Source organism: Thalassophryne amazonica, chromosome 11 (assembly GCF_902500255.1).
Source record: "Thalassophryne amazonica chromosome 11, fThaAma1.1, whole genome shotgun sequence".
NCBI classification, from domain to species: Eukaryota; Metazoa; Chordata; class Actinopteri; order Batrachoidiformes; family Batrachoididae; genus Thalassophryne; species Thalassophryne amazonica.
Window position 1 is genome coordinate 60562814 of NC_047113.1, and position 17703 is coordinate 60580516.

Genomic DNA, 17703 nt, shown 5'->3' on the forward strand with positions numbered 1-17703 from the left:
AATAGAGTTGTGTGTGAAACTGCACCTAATTTATTTTATTTTCTGCTCATCCAGTCTGAGAAACTTCAACTCCACGTTGGCCATCACATATATTATACATCTGTTATACTTGTGTTTTCTTCCACTACAATTGAACAGATCTTCCTCCTCCCGCCACTAGAGAGCGTCCTCCAGGGTGTAAGACTGTGTTTGTCGGTGGACTCCCAGAAAATGCAACTGAACAGCTCATCACCGAAGTCTTCGGACAGTGTGGCGACATCACAGCCATCCGCAAAAGCAAGAAGAACTTCTGCCATATCCGTTTTGCTGAGGAGTTCACTGTGGACAAAGCGCTTTTTCTGTCAGGTGCCGTGACATCATCCTTAAACCTTTGTAATGCATGTTTTGTTGTCAAATGTCAACATATTACCCAGCTGTTCATACAAATGTATTTGTTACTGTAGAGTAGCATGATAACAGGTCAGGTCAACTCAAGTCTGTAAGCATACGCGGTTCCCCCGCATCACCGCATCCACCACACTACAGAATCCCCTTGGGTCCTCATTGCCAAACACTTAGGCTGGCAACTGGTCCATCCTAAACTGTCGAAGTAGCCATTGATGTGGCTCAGTGAGGTGAAATGTTGACATCACCTTGGGTTTCCAGTTGCCTCCGGTCCTCAGTACTCAGGCACTTGCATGCTGGGTCATACCCACACTTTTTTGCGACGACGGTGAACGCCAAAGGTATTTTTTGGGGGGGGGGGCAAAAGGAGGTTTTCGCAAAAGTCTTGAATTTCTATGTGTGTCTCAGGATTTTCTGGTGCCTTTCAGGACAAGACTAAAAGTGAATGTTACTATACTTTATTTATGAATTATAGAACTCTTCTGTTGTTATTATGACCAATAATCTAGGGTTGTAATTTTTGCTGTTTTGATTTACAATGTGACTTAAATGACCCCCACCCTCAAAATTGTGCCAACCACAGGAAACCTGCCTTCTTGAGATTTATTTTCTGGAAGTGCACGATTGAAATGGTTTTAACAAATTTCTGGACAGATTGAATGTGAAATATTTAATTATGACATAAACTTAAACACAGGCGATTCAATAATTCATTATCAAGTTTAACCCATCCAAAAAAGGAAGCAAATCAATTTGCAATCAGTGCCCTTTATTTCACCGATATTGACTGAGTGCACCTGAAACTCTTTCAGTTGTTTGCATTTGAAAACTTTAAGAATTGTGAAAGTGTATGAACAGTCCATTTTCCGAAAGGCCCCTTCACACATAGTACGATTGTGGCTGAATTGCGCACGAAGCAGGAATCGTATGCAATACGTGTAAAATCGGAGCTGCCTCCAAGGCCTTGTACACCTGTTTGTACAACTGTTTGTGCACACCGGCGGCTGAAAGACAGAGTGTTGCCTGTGAGAGCCCATTCAATCCCTCTCACGGCAAGTGCCGGGCAAATTCCAGATGACACACACAAACATCTAACACTGCTCACTTGGCACTTCGAAAATGCGTGGCCATTCACGCTGTTTGCATGAAAATAGTGAGCAGAAAATCACTTTGGAGCTGGGTGTGAAATTTGTGTAAGTGCCCCCACAAGTGTGGCGTTGTAAAACAGCAACGCCAGTCAGAGCTTTTGTAAATTGCAGGTTCGAATCCTGTGGGTGGCATGTATTTTTTTTTTTCCACAGCAGCTGTGCGATGTGGTGACACATGCTCCAGCTGCTTGCACTGCTCCCACGCTTGTGCACGAAACTGTCACAGTGGGATCGTTCACACCTGCCCGACCACGTGTCTCTCCCGAAATCGGCTTGATGTTTTCATGGTTCGCTCATATGAGCTGTTTTGCAGTAATTCGCTCTGATTTATATTTATTCATACATTCAACAAAAATATAAACGCAACACTTTTGGTTTTGCTCCCATTTTGTATGAGATGAACTCAAAGATCTAAAACTTTTTCCACATACCCAATATCACCATTTCCCTCAAATATTGTTCACAAACCAGTCTAAATCTGTGATAGTGAGCACTTCTCCTTTGCTGAGATAATTCATCCCACCTCACAGGTGTGCCATACCAAGATGCTGATTAGACACCATGATTAGTGCACAGGTGTGCCTTAGACTGCCCACAATAAAAGGCCACTCTGAAAGGTGCAGTTTTATCACACAGCACAATGCCACAGATGTCGCAAGATTTGAGGGAGCGTGCAATTGGCATGCTGACAGCAGGAATGTCAACCAGAGCTGTTGCTCGTGTATTGAATGTTCATTTCTCTACCATAAGCCGTCTCCAAAGGCGTTTCAGAGAATTTGGCAGTACATCCAACCAGCCTCACAACCGCAGACCACGTGTAACCACACCAGCCCAGGACCTCCACATCCAGCATGTTCACCTCCAAGATCATCTGAGACCAGCCACTCGGACAGCTGCTGGAACAATCGGTTTGCATAACCAAAGAATTTCTGCACAAACTGTCAGAAACCGTCTCAGGGAAGCTCATCTGCATGCTCGTCGTCCTCATCGGGGTCTCGACCTGACTCCAGTTCGTCGTCGTAACCAACTTGAGTGGGCAAATGCTCACATTCGCTGGTGTTTGGCACGTTGGAGAGGTGTTCTCTTCACGGATGATGCGAAGGAGATGCGTTGCACTGCATGAGGGAAATGGTGGTCACACCAGATACTGACTGGTATCCCCCCCCCCCCCAATAAAACAAAACTGCACCTTTCAGAGTGGCCTTTTATTGTGGGCAGTCTAAGGCACACCTGTGCACTAATCATGGTGTCTAATCAGCATCTTGATATGGCACACCTGAGGTGGGATGGATTATCTCAGCAAAGGAGAAGTGCTCACTATCACAGATTTTGACTGGTTTGTGAACAATATTTGAGGGAAATGGTGATATTGTGTATGTGGAAAAAGTTTTAGATCTTTGAGTTCATCTCATACAAAATGGGAGCAAAACCAAAAGTGTTGCGTTTATATTTTTGTTGAGTATATTATGTGTGAACATGCCCTAAGGTTCGAGCACATCAAAAGGTCTTAGTTTAATGACCCTGAATGTTCATAAACTGTATATTTTAGATCATTTATTATTGTAAATAATTAGATTGGGTTGTTTTAAAGTGACTGGTTATGTCTGTATGTACGTTCTGACAGAGGCTCAGAGGGAAAGCCAAAATAGCTTTATTTTTATGCCTCTTTCAGCATGCATTAGTACTCACCAGAGCCATCATAACACTCGGCAGAAGTCAGATACAGTTGTTTTTTGTGTTTGTTTCGGGGTTGGGGGGTCAGACCCCAGTGGACTTCCAGCCACTCACACACAGGATAACAAGGAGAAGAAATGGTGCATACACACTGATCTGAATGATATCAGTGCACATATTCCATTCCCTTCTGAGTGAACATTTTGGTGCCAAGAACCCGACATGTGTCAAGCCCCAGAGTGCTTCAAGTGAAGCACAAACCTAGACATGAATATTCATCAACTTTTTCTCTGCTCATAGCTGCTTTAATTTCACTACTCTCCATCAAGATTTATGTTATTACTTTAAAAAACAATTAACCCAGGCATTGAATCTGTATTTGAGGTCCTTAATCCCCTAGTTGCTCCCAGTGTGTAGTGGGTGCCTTGCATGGCAGCAGCCTCACATCGGGGCATTGATGTGTAAAGCACTTTGAGCTGATGCAGATGGAAAAGCACTATATAAATGCAGTCTGTTGTGGCTGGCGTGCCTGGCTGGCTTTTGTTTGTCTTTTGTTTCTGTCTTTTGGTTTTCCTTCCAGCTGTTGCGCATTTGGGACTGAGTGGCTGTGTGGCTGAGTTACCAGGACCTCACCCTGATCACCTGAGGCTGATCAGGTGCGGCTCGTCAGGACTCACAGCTGTGGTGCATCTACACGGATTGGAACATGATGGCATTTAAGTCTGGAGTACACAGTGTGTATTTGCCAGAGACTCGACCTTGTGACCAGACGGGTGAGATCGTCGTCTCGAGAGCCATCTCATCATCAGTGGATGCAGAGAACGTCCAGGTTTGATGCATGGTCTGTGAAAGAGGAGGGGGTGAGGTCTCACGCTCGTCAGCACACTTCCTGAGATACGTTAGGTTTGGTGACTAACATTATTACAGTCAGTAAATGTGGTGTCCCTCACACCTTATTATATTGAGCTGTTATGTTAGTCGTTTAATCAGCTTCCACTGCAGTTGAATGTGAACAGGGTGTTCCATGCCTGCAGGGTGGGAAGCTGATTAGTAATTAAGCCAGGAAGTGTTTGCTGTTTGTGTACACCTTTGAGTGGTCTTTCTGTGTGTGGAGTGTGGACTCACATGATGATTTCTTCTTTCACAGACTCGGTTTGTCGCGGCCACCTGGGGGGTGTCGGCGGGGTCCTTGGGTCCGAACAGTTTCTGGCTCCGGACCGTTTGTGCTGCTAGGAGCGCACCGTAATCCACCACGCCAGACCGCGCACTCATTTGTTGTCTTTTTTCACATCACTGTTATGTAATTAAATTTAGTTATCCTTTGTACCGTGCTCTGCTTATTTCATACTGGGTCCTTCAAACGCTGGTCGGTTCTCCAGGCTGCGTCCGACACATAACAGTAGTCTCTGGCCATACATCATGGACCCAGCGGTAGCAGAGACAGTAACGCGCCGGGAAGGCGGCAGCAGACGTTCAGAAGTTATCCGGATCAGTTGCGGGTGCTCTCCGCCCGGATGGTGCGTGTTTGAGAACCCATTACTGAATACTGATTTGAGCTCTCTTGCAGCTGTGTTCCTGTGTTGTGCCTTATCCGTGGGTCGTGGTGGAGTGTGACTGGCGACGGCTTCGCGTCACGCTCCGACCGGATAAGAGGTTTAAACGGGAGCTGCAAGAGTGTGTCTGTAATGGGTGAACGCGCACGGCGGAGCTCTGTGGCACGGGTCGCTGAGCTTCCTGTGTTACAGTTGTAGCCCCGTTTCCCCGGGTGAAGATAACTACTGCGTCTGTTGTGTCAGCTCCGGCGTTATTTAGTTGAAGCACATTTTTGGTTGTGTGTTACACACAGCTGCACACAGAAAAGCAGCTTGAGTTTGTTTTCTCAGTTACCAAAGGGGGTTTTTCATTTTTAGCACTCTGGCTCCCTCTGTTGGTGACTGAGTCACATTACCGTTAAGCTCTTAAGTTGGAACAGGTGTGTTCCATTTGTTTGAGCTTGACGGTATAAAACACTTATTAGTTTTGTGTTGATTCATTTTTTGTGGGTGTTTTTTGAGTTGGTTTTTGTGTGGGATTTTTTTTTACACTATTAGTGTCTGGGGTCGTGACCCTGCAGTCTGTTTGGAGCTTAAAAAGGACCCAAGCAACTTCATGTTAGTCTGTTAGTCTTTCTTTTTATTTCTTTTAGTTTCACCTCCCAGGGTTTGATGGGACGGTCCCCTGGGGGGTGATGGGGGGGGTAATTGGGTTGTTTTTTCTTTTTTTTTTTTTTTTTTTGTTATGCCCTCTCTTCTCCTCTGACTCCAGCCGTGTGAGCCGTACGTGTCGGCGTTGCTGGAGTGGTGCAGTGTGGTTATGCTGGGCGTTTCCCAGGTAACCTCTGCACCTGGGAGGGGGGGGGGTGTTCGGGGTGTTGTTGTTTTTTTTTGTTTGTTGATTCCCTTTTCCACCTCCGGCTTCAGCGCGCCTTTGAGCCGTCTGCCATCGGCGTGGCTGAGGTTTGGGGCAGTGGGATATACCCGCAGCTGGTGGCTGGTTTGGAAGTCGGAGGAGTGGCGCCGTTTTGTGCCATCTGCCATAACCGCTGTTCCACTCCTCCCGGTTGACTTCTGGGGTATAGTCGTGGTTGGTGACGCTGGACGTGCTTCCAGTTTCCACTGTGCCAAGGGGGTGGGGTTGGGGTTGTTTTGTTTGTATGTTTTTTTTTTCTTTTCTTTTGTTTTTCCTCCCAGTTTCCGCCCTCAGGGTGTGACTGTGGTGTCCTCTGGGGGGGAAAGGGCTGTGGGTCCATCTAGCCATAGACGGCCGGGGCTGGGTCCGTTGGTCATGAGGGGAGGCGTCTCCTGGGGTTGATGGAACGGTCCTCTGGGAGGTGCTGGGAGTCCCCGTGGGTGACCTTGGATCCCAGAGGAACCTCGGCTGTGGTTATTACTCCTGGAGCTGGCGGGATGTCCTCTGGGGGGTGTTGGTCCCTACATGTCGTCGGGGGGGGGGGGGTGTTAGCGTTTTTATTTGCAAGCTTAAGTTTGGGTTTTTCTTTTCTCCCCTTCCCGGGGTTTGATGGAACGGTCGTCTGGGGAGGGGGTGGAGGGGTGGTGTTAGCGTTTTTATTTGCAAGCTTAAGTTTGGGTTGTTTTTCTTTTCTCCCCTTCCCGGGGTTTGATGGAACGGTCGTCTGGAGAGGGGGGGGTGGTTTGGTTGTTTGTGTTTGTCTTTTTTGTTTTATGACTAATCAGACTGTGAACATGGTTGGACAAAGGCTGACCGCACAGGTTCAAGAACTCCTGGCCACACCTGTACTAATTGACTGACAGAAACAAAGGCAAAGATGCAGCCAGAGGAGAAGACATCAACCGTTCTGTTAAATGAAGATTCTGTTGGAAGATGAATGCAGATACGGTTTCCAGCCATGGTCCCTGGAGGGGGGTGTTTCTCCTGGGCCAGGTTTGTGTGGTCGCTGGGAGGCTTCCCGTGAGGGTGGGGTGCTGTTGTGGCTGGCGTGCCTGGCTGGCTTTTGTTTGTCTTTTGTTTCTGTCTTTTGGTTTTCCTTCCAGATGGTGCGCATTTGGGACTGAGTGGCTGTGTGGCTGAGTTACCAGGACCTTACCCTGATCACCTGAGGCTGATCAGGTGCGGCTCGTCAGGACTCACAGCTGTGGTGCATCTACACGGATTGGAACATGGTGGCATTTAAGTCTGGAGTACACAGTGTGTATTTGCCAGAGACTCGATCTTGTGACCAGACGGGTGAGATCGTCGTCTCGAGAGCCATCTCATCATCAGTGGATGCAGAGAACGTCCAGGTTTGATGCATGGTCTGTGAAAGAGGAAGGGGTGAGGTCTCACCCTCGTCAGCACACTTCCTGAGGTACGTTAGGTTTGGAGACTAACATTATTACAGTCAGTAAATGTGGTGTCCCTCACACCTTATTATATTGAGCTGTTATGTTAGTCGTTTAATCAGCTTCCACTGCAGTTGAATGTGAACAGGGTGTTCCATGCCTGCAGGGTGGGAAGCTGATTAGTAATTAAGCCAGGAAGTGTTTGCTGTTTGTGTACACCTTTGAGTGGTCTTTCTGTGTGTGGAGTGTGGACTCACATGATGATTTCTTCTTTCACAGACTCGGTTTGTCGCGGCCACCTGGGGGGTGTCGGCGGAGTCCTTGGGTCCGAACAGTTTCTGGCTCCGGACCGTTTGTGCTGCTAGGAGCGCACCGTAATCCACCACGCCAGACCGCGCACTCATTTGTTGTCTTTTTTCACATCACTGTTATGTAATTAAATTTAGTTATCCTTTGTACCGTGCTCTGCTTATTTCATACTGGGTCCTTCAAACGCTGGTCGGTTCTCCGGGCTGCGTCCGACACATAACAGTAGTCCATTTATTTCACACTAATACAGTAGTGTTCAGAATAATAGTAGTGCTATGTGACTAAAAAGATTAATCCAGGTGTTGAGTATATTTCTTATTGTTACATGGGAAACAAGGTACCAGTAGATTCAGTAGATTCTCACAAATCCAACAAGACCAAGCATTCATGATATGCATACTCTTAAGGCTATGAAATTGGGCTAATAGTAAAAAAAAGTAGAAAAGGGGGTGTTCACAATAATGTTTACTGATTTTCACAGATCTGGCAACTTGCTTCTGACAGATTGTTTCTGTGATGCCACTCTGAACTTCACACGGTTGTATACGCTTCTTTTATTTCTGTTTAGGACTCTTCTGATTATTAATTATGATTTAACAACAGTCCTGTTGTGAATCGCTAGCAGTTACCATTCACTAGTGGTTAGCATTCACTGGTGGTTAGCATTCGCTAGCGGTTAGCTTTCGCTAGCTGGGTTGACCCCTCCCTTCCCCGTCATTACTTTTTATAGCTGTTTCTTTTTTACCCGTTTAATACTTCAGTTCGTTTTTCAGTCGAACTGCTGTGAATTTTAAAGTAGACCTGCATTGAAATAAATGTGGTCAGATTTCAGAAAGAAATAGCTAATATGTATTTATGAAACCCTTGTGAATGCAGTAAAGTAAATCTGTAAGCCCAAATTTGTAATTCAGCGGAGAAATCTTCGTTTAAAACTGACAAATTTGCAGCTAAAATTTAGCCCTCATTGAAAACTGTTTGTACATTCGTATCATTTCCATGACGTCAAGACGACGCGCTCCCGCCTTCAGTCCGATCCCGCATTGAAATTGATTTTATCTGTTAGTAATGTTACTTATACACGTCCTGGTTTCAACATCCAAAAGTAAGCTGCAATGAATGTGAGATACAGATCTGTGTGCTCAGATCAGCAACCACATCGACAGCGGGCGCCGTTCTTCCTCTCCCGCTCTCTGCCTCCGCTGCGCTTATTAAGTCTGTGGGCTCGTTAACGAGCTCGTTAACCGCCAACGCGGGCCACTCACACCGCCCGTGTCTGCTTTGCAGCCGGTATTGTGCCAGATTCAGCGCACAACACCGGCATCACCTCTCTGTCTACTGAATGGAGCTGCAGCACACTTGGCACAAGTCCAGAGACTACGCTCGCTGTTTTAATGCGAAGCGGCCGGTACACCTGTTGCTGCAAGGACAGACTTCTTGGGGCAAAATCCACAGCACCGCACATCTCGGCAATCGGAGCCCCAGAGCTCCATGGACACTGAGAGAGGTTTATATATTTTTAATGACTGGGATTCTTTGCGGGTCTCGCCTCCATATCCCGCGATGGTACCAGAGGCGAAAGACAGTAGATTTTCATTGCGACACAACTCAATCAAACGGGCGTATGAAAAAGTCCCCCAAAATAATTTTCAAGCACAAATAAAAGAAATGTGTACTCACCAAACATGCCGCAAGACAATATGAAGTTTTAAAAAAAGTAGATCCTTCCGTATAAGACAAGAAAAAGGTGCAGATGCAAACTGACGTAAATCCACAAATTACAATTGGCGCAATGCATGCTGGGAGAGGGTCTTGTCCATGATGTCTCGGCAGCGTCCATGATGAGAGGGACAATTTGCGAAGGGCTAAATGTTAGCTGTAAATTTGTCATTTTCAAATGAAGATTTCTCAGTTGAATGACAGATCTGGGCTTGCAGATTTACTTTACTACATTCAGAAGGATCTCATGTGTAAATGTAAGTCATTTTTTGTTCAAAAAATCTGACTGCATTTTTTTCAATGCAGGTCTCCTTTAAGTAATTATTTTACTCCTGTGTAAAATCTTAGGAGCGGCTAGCATTTTCGCTAGTGGTTAGCTTGCATTAGCTATTTTGGACCCCCGTCATCATTTTTTCATTTCATTTTCTAACACTCCTGTTAGTTAATTAACTGTTTAGTGTATTTTATAGCTGCTGCTTTTTTACCTGTTTAATACTTCTGTTAGTTTTTCAGTGTAACTGCTGTGAATTTTAATTCATTTATTTGTGTCTGTGTGAGCTTTAGGAGTGGTTAGCTTATCCATTATTGGTTAGCTCGTGTTTGCTTGGCTACATTCTTGAATTTCTTAGTGCACAAAGTACACTACTAATTCTACTTTACACCCTCCGTAAATCCTGCGTGATGTTGGAAGATAGGGTGGCTCTCTTAGAGAGCCGTGTCCGTACATTAGAGCAGCTTCTTAGCTCAGTGGAGTTAGATGTTACGGGCACTCCAGATGAGGTTAGTGTTGGGCTGGCTGGCGAACCCATTAGCATCAGCTTAGAAACACCGGCTGTGTAGGACGGCTTTCGGACTGTGGCTAGGCGGAGGAAGCCCCATAGGGCTTGGTGTCCTGTTATGGCACCCTGATCACACTCGCCAGTGCGAACTGTGAATTGGTTCTCCCCCTTGGATTTACCTGATGTGAATTCTCTGAGCCCACAAGTGACTTCCACTCCTGTCTCCAGGCCGAAACACCGGACTTTAGTGATAGTGGATTCTATCACCCGCAAAGTCTGGTTACAGATGCTGGCTGACGTTAAATGTATTCCTGGAGCCAGAGCTCCCGACATTGCATCTCATCTTAGGGTGCTGATGCTGCAGAAGGGAAGACAGACGATGGAACATGACATGAGATATAGTCACATAGTTATTCACGTTGGCACCAATGATATCAGGATGCAGCACTCAGAGGTCTCAAAAATGGACACAGAGAGGACTTGTGACCTTGCCAGAAAGATGTGTCTGCATCAATTAATAGTCTCTGGTCCCCTCCCCTCCCGGGGTACTGATGAGGCGTTTAGCAGGCTGACATCATTAAATAGGTGGCTGGCACAGTTTTGTAGACAGCAAGGCTTTAGCTTTATTGATAACTGGCCTTTGTTCTGGGGCCGCCGTGGCTTGCTGCTGACGGATGGCCTCCACCCTACTGGGGAAGGCGCCGCCATCTTGTCTGCGAACATAGATAGAGCTCTAGAGGGAGGGTAATATTAGGAATCTATAGCAGGCCACGGAGCAGGTGATTAGAGACCCTGCAAGGCTTATGACAAATGTGGGTGTGGAATCCATTAGCTTAGAGGGGAATTTAGTGCAGAAAATCCACTATGGTGATAGTGCAGTTTATTTGCCAGGGAGGGAATTTCAACAAGTTGAGACTGTGGCCTGCTTCCATAGTCGTGTCCATAAAAATCATAGAGGGATATGCTTTCCAAACTTAATACCCATTACTATATTGGATGATGTTGAAATTGAAGATGGCCCAGTGGTTGTTCCAGCGATAGCAAAGATTTCGTGTCTGCTACCTACAATGTGCGTGGAATGTCTCAAACCTAAACCTACTTCTAGGCATCTTATATATGCTACTCTGGAACCACACCTAAACCCAAACAGTTCAACTGTCAACCCCACTGAGGTCCTTAGACTGGGTCTCATTAACATAAGATCACTGTCCTCAAAATCATTGTTGATCAATGATCTAATTATTGATCATCACTTAGATATGATTGGGCTATGTGAAACCTGTCTTAAACCTACAGCTGTCCTCCCCTTAAATGAGGTCTGCCCACCAGCGTATACGTTTAGTTACGTCCCTCGTGATGCAAAGCAAGGCGGGGGTGTTGTTCTTATTTATAAATCTAGGTTTAGCCTATTAGCCGTTGGGGGTTACAAATATCACTCGTTTGAGCATCTGAGTCTTCACTCTGCTCAGGATATTACACATTGCCAAGGTCAGAAGAATAAAAATCAGTCGTATTACTTTGTCACTGTATATAGGCCTCCTGGCCCATATTCTGAATTCTTAGATGAATTTGGTGCGTTGATCTCTAACTTGTCAACTAGTGTAGATAACACTTTGATCATTGGTGACTTTAACATTCATATAAATAAGCCTTCTGATCCCCTTTGCAAATCATTTATGGAAATTGTGGATGCATTAGGATTTCGGCAATGCATTCAGGATTTGACGCACATTAGTGGAAATACCCTGGATCTGGTTCTCGCACGTGGTATTGCTGTCAGGAATATTGACATTATGCCTCTTACATCAGTGGTGTCTGATGACTCACTTATTAAGTTTACAGTTTCGCTGCCGTGTTTAGTGGAACAACAACGTTATATATCATTATGGCGATGCATCAACTCCGCAACTAAGACTGAACCCGAAGCTAGACTGCCTGATGTCTTAGCTTCACATTTGACAAATACTCACTCAGTAGACAGACTTGTGGATAGTTTAAACTCAGTGCTCAAAACTACACTCGACATGATTGCACCACCTGTGTTAAAACCACGCTCCCCCAAATCACAGTCACCTTGGTTCAATGATTATCTGCGTGACCTTAAGCATAAAGCAAGAGGTCTAGAACGGAAATGGCGTCGTTCAAAATTAGAAGTATTTCACTTTGCGTGGTGTGATGCTATCTTAGACTATAAGCATGCATTATTGGCTACAAAGCGGACTTACTACTCTGATTTGATCAACAAAAACAAGCATAACTCAAAGTTCTTGTTCGACACGGTGGCAACACTTAGGCATGGACAACCACCTGTAGTTCGCTCTCCTTTTACAGCACAAGATTTCCTGGATTACTTTGGGAAGAAAATAGAAGACATCAGGTTAAACATATCCCAGCATGCCTTAACCCAGCCACTACACCCTGCTATTGAGGTGGGCACCACTACTGAGGTGTTACCTAGATTTACAGAATTTGATAGTATCTCACTAGGCATGCTGACAAAACTCATAATGTCAACAAAAAGCACATCCTGTTTATTTGATCCTATACCAACAAAACTGTTTAAGGACCTGTGACCTGTGGAAAAAGTGGTGTCACGGCAGCTCGTAGACTATCTTACTGAGAATAATCTCTTTGAGCCACTGCAGTCTGCTTTTAGAAAATATCATTCCACAGAGACAGCTCTCACTAAAGTGGTGAATGATCTTCTGCTTACAATGGATTCGGACACCACTACGGTTCTGTTCCTGTTAGATCTCAGTGCTGCATTTGATGCAGTGGATCATCATATTCTACTTGATAGGCTGGAAAATCATTTTGGGATTACTGGGAGTGCCCTTGCATGGCTGATGTCATACTTGACCAGACGTTCTCACTGTGTTTTGTACAGTAACACTACCTCTAACCTTAGTGACATGAAATTTGGGGTTCCACAGGGTTCTGTCTTAGGCCCCCCTGCTTTTCTCCCGTTATATAGCACCCCTTTGGCACATATTGCAGCGTTTTGGGATTACCTTTCACTGCTATGCAGATGATACTCAGTTGTACATGCCGATAACTGCTGGTAATCTCATTCACATAAAATCCTTAGAAGATTGCCTTGCAGCAGTGAGAAGGTGGATGTCTAGAAACTTCCTACTTTTAAACTCTGATAAGACTGAAATGATGGTTCTTGGTCCAGTGAGACATCGGCATCAATTTGACCAGTTAACGCTCAGCCTCGGCTCGTGTGTCATACGAGGGGGGTTCATTAAAGATTTCCCCTGACCCACTTCTGGTTACTGTAAGAGTCTGAAATTGCACATGCATAATAATGCGTATCTCAAGAGGTAACGTGACAATTTTCAGCTCGGAACTCATATTTGTTCCTTTGCTGCAGGTGCTCAAGTAAAGCAAAGTGGCATCATGGAGCCTGTTGAGTGTAGAGCAGTCATCAGGTTCCTGTATTTGAAAGGCTGCACACCGACAGAGACTTTCGATGAGATGAAAGAGACTTATGGCGAGGATGCCCCATCTTATTACGTTGTTAAACACTGGCATCGTCAATTCAAGTGTGGTCGGACATCTGTGGAAACGGCTTCCATTCCCGGGCGACCACATTCCGCCATTGATGAAGGCACTATCCGGCAAGTTGAGGCCGCCATTTTGGAGGATCACCGCACAACCGTTCGCCAACTAACCCAAGATGTCAAGATCAGTGTGGGGTTGGTGGAAAAAAATCATTCATGACCATTTGCACATGCAAAAGGTGTCTGCACAGTGGGGTCCCAGGATGCTCACATCTTTCCAGATGCAGGAACGGGTCAAGTGCTTCCAGGCCCTTTTGGAGATGTGTCAAGGCAACCAGGAGGATTTCTTCAACAGACTAATCACACAATACGAAACATGGGTCCATCACTATGATCCAGAAACTAAAGCCCAGTCGAAGCAATGGAAGCATTTTGACTTGCCACCTCCAAAGAAAGCATGGGTTCAACCCTTGGCTGGGAAGGTCATGCTCACAGTCTTTTGGGACCAATGATGATACGATACGATACGATACGATACGATACGATACGATACACTTTATTGTCCCCTCAGGGAAATTTGTCTTGGACTCATGCTAGGTGCCTTACAAGAAAAGAGAAAACAAACAATACAGATAAAAACACAACCACATCCATAACAAATTAACATGACAGGAGTCAGGAGAAACACCATAAATATTGCATAATTCCAATTTTAAACATTATTGTTTAACAATTTAATAGACATGGGGACGAATGAATTTTTAAATCTATTCAGTCTACTCCGAGGAACTCTGTACCTTCTCCCAGAAGGAAGGAGAGTGTACTCTGCGTGAAGAACATGAACTGAATCCATCAGTATCCTCTGAGCTGCTTTCAAAACAGACTCTTCATAGAGTGAACTGAGGGACTGATATTGTTTCTTTCCGATTATCTTCATTGCATCATCAATTTGTCTGTTAAGTTTCGTTTTAAATTGTACAGAAAGATTGCCGTACCAGGCAGTCATGCCATACCTAACTAGGCTCTCTAACACTGCCTGGTAAAACAACAACATAATTTTCTGATTGACTCCATACAAACGAAGTCTACGAAGGAAATAAAGTCTTTGATGGAATCGGGAGCACAAACTGTCCACATGTGCAGTCCAGCTGAAGGTATTGTCTATGTGCAGCCCCAAGTACTTGTATGAGTTGACCTGGTCAATGGGAATACCATGTATGACCACAGGAGTATGGTCCCCAACAGTCCTTGGATCCAGAATCATTTCCTTGGTTTTATTGACATTTAAAACCAAGTGGTTGTCATCACACCACTGCACAAAGTGTTTCACTTCAAGGAAGTACTTTGTTGGACTTGAATCTTTGTGCAGTAGGCTCAAAATAGCTGTATCATCAGAAAATTTAAAAACAAAGTTATTGCAGTAGTTATTTGTACAATTATTAGTATAAAGAGTGAAGAGAACAGGAGAACTGACACAGCCTTGTGGTTCACCTGTATTTGATGATTTGAGTACCGAAAGAGCTTGATTAACTCTAACTTGTTGTAATCTATTAGTTAAAAAGGAATGATACCATCTGATTAAAAGTGGGTTAACATTCATTTCCTTTAACTTGGACAACAACAGGTATGGCTGTAATGTATTAAAGGCTGAGCTGAAATCAACCAATAAAATCCGTGCATAAGCAGTAGGATCTTCCAAGTGCTTAAGTGAAAAGTGGGTTAAGCTGTTAATGGCATCGTCAGTGCCTCTACTCTGCCTGTAAGCAAATTGGAATGGATCAAGTACAGGGTTAACAACCGTCTTAAGGAAAAATAGCATAATCTTTTCAAAGCACTTGCTTACAACAGATGTTAAAGCTATTGGCCTATAGTCATTATTTCCAAGTGAGCACGATTTTTTGGCGATTGGAACAATAATGGATCTTTTCCAGAGGGTTGGTACAGTATGAAGGTCTACGGACTGCTGGAAGACAGGACACCAAGCAAGGGCCAGTTCTTCTGCACATGCTTTTATAAGCATTGCAGAGATGCCGTCTGGGCCGGTGGATTTTTTTGGAAAAGGGTACCACAATTAATGGGGCATACTATGCTTCGCTGTTGCAGAAATTGCAGGTGGCCATCAAAACCGAGAGGCATGGCATGCTGACCAAAGCAATTCACCTCCTGAAAGACAATGCCCCAGGTCACAACTCGCATGTTGCCCAGAAGGAAGCACTGTCCTGCGGCTATGAAATCCTACCTCACCCACCTTACTCTCCCGACCTCGCACCATCGGACTTTCACCTCTTCCCAACCATGAAGTCCTTTGTGAAGGGAAAGCACTTCTCAGGTGATGAGGAGCTTATTTTCGAGGTCAATTCGTGGCTTCAGACGCAATCTGGGGACTTCTACAGGCGAGGCCTTCATTGCTGCATAAAGTGATGGGAGAAGTGTGTCACCCTTGGTGGTACCTATGTAGAGAAAGACTAATAAACTTGCCAAGTTTCGTTCCTCTCAGTCCACGGGAAGTTGGTCAGGGGAAATCTTTAATGAATCCCCTCGTACATCACACTGACAAAGTGAGGAACCTTGAGGTAATTTTTGATCCTTCGTTGTCCTTTGGCCTCCACATTAGAAATATTACTAGGACTGCTTTCTTCCACCTGCGAAATATAGCGAAGATTCGTCCCCTTCTGTCTATGGCTGATGCTGAGACCCTGATCCATGCATTTATCTCTTCTAGATTGGACTACTGCAGTGTTCTATTTTCTGATTTACCGCAATCTAGCATTAGGGGTCTCCAATTGGTTCAAAATGCTGCAGCCAGACTTTTGACATGAAGCAGAAAGTTCGACCACATTACACCCATTTTGGCATCCCTTCACTGGCTTCCTGTCCCAGGGAGATCAGATTTTAAGGTTCTGCTACTAACCTATAAAATTATTCATGGACTGGCACCTCCCTACCTAGCTGACCTATTTAAACTTTACGTACCGGCCCAGGCTTTACATTCTCAGGATGCAGGACTACTTTGTGTCCCTAAGGTGAATAAGAAGGCTGCAGGTCACAGAGCTTTCTCTTATCGTGCCCCTGTTCTGTGGAATGATCTCCCTGCGTCAATAAAACAGTCAGATTCTGTGGAGATTTTCAAGTCCAGACTTAAGACGCACTTATTTTCCCTTTCATATGGCTGGCATACTGGTACAGTTTTGTTTTATGCTTTTTACTCTTTTAATTAATTTATTAATTGGAGCGGGCTGCAGCCTCAACTTTACGTAAATTCTGGGTCTTTTAATGAAGTTTAGGGCTAGTGGCCGGCGATCACCTTAGTACTTCTCTGTTTTTCCTGTTTAATGCTGGCAAATTATACAGTATTTTTTGTCTTTCTGATGCCTGATTCTGTTTTTTCTCTCTGTTTAAGGTGCAGCTCCATCCAGAGATGGGAGTTGTATTCGTGTTGACGATCCTCCTGTGCTGTGCGCCAATAGCATTTCTTGTATATTCGTCGATGAATGGTTCTGTGAATTGTTCTGTAATTTATGTTTGTAGCATGGCCCAAGCAGAGGGTCACCCCTTTGAGTCTGGTCTGCTTGAGGTTTCGCTTCTGTGTGAAGTGCTTTGAGGCAACTCTGTTGTGATTTGGCGCTATATAAATGAAAATAAATCAAAATTGAATTGAAATTGAAAGCTTGTATCTTAGTCTTGATCCAAACCAATCACAACTCTCGGCACTCCAACACATCACTCATGCTGCAATCAGGGCATCCATTGATTTTTGCAAAGATCTCAACATCATCTGTAAAGTCAGTGACAGTAAATCCTTATCTCTGTGAAAAAGGCATGTAAGCTACTTCTTCCCAAAATCCTACCCAACACCCAGTGCACACAGGCTTTGAACAGACTAGGAGCCAGAACACTTCCACAAGGAGTCCCAGAATTCAGTAGGGAGAAGTCAGAGACTTTCCCCTGTCTATACAGCACTGACAGTAACTTTGTGTAGGCCCTCTTTGATGTCCATCAACTGCTTGGGGATCCTGCAAAATTTGAGGATATCCCAGAGAGCAGCCAGACAGTTGAATCTAATGCTAATTGCAAAAATCAACATAGGTTCCATAGAGGCACTGCCAGTATTCAGGCTTGCATTCTGTTAATATTTGCACAGCTAGGATGTAGTACTATGTTGACTTCATGGGTGTGAAACTAGACTGCTCTGGTCACTGAGCATCAAGTACTTGGGACTAACCATGTTGAGGTTAATCCTCACAAGCACCTTTCCAGCATAAGGAGCAGTGTAATACCCCTGTACCTGTTGCAATCCAGATGAGAACTCTTTGTTTTCAGAGAGGGGCAAGTCCTTTTTTCCAATCGA

At 44.8% G+C, this 17703-nt stretch overlaps 1 protein-coding gene across 3 annotated transcripts in view; it reads left to right on the plus strand.

Moving 5' to 3' along the window:
* LOC117520619 (ecto-NOX disulfide-thiol exchanger 2-like) overlaps window positions 1–17703 on the plus strand; it is a 324436-nt gene that overhangs the window by 240302 nt on the left and 66431 nt on the right. For all 3 annotated transcript variants that reach the window (XM_034181930.1, XM_034181931.1, XM_034181932.1), the window contains one exon: window positions 139–345. In XM_034181930.1, coding sequence (XP_034037821.1) covers window positions 139–345 — 207 coding nt within the window. The remainder of the gene's footprint in view (window positions 1–138; window positions 346–17703) is intronic.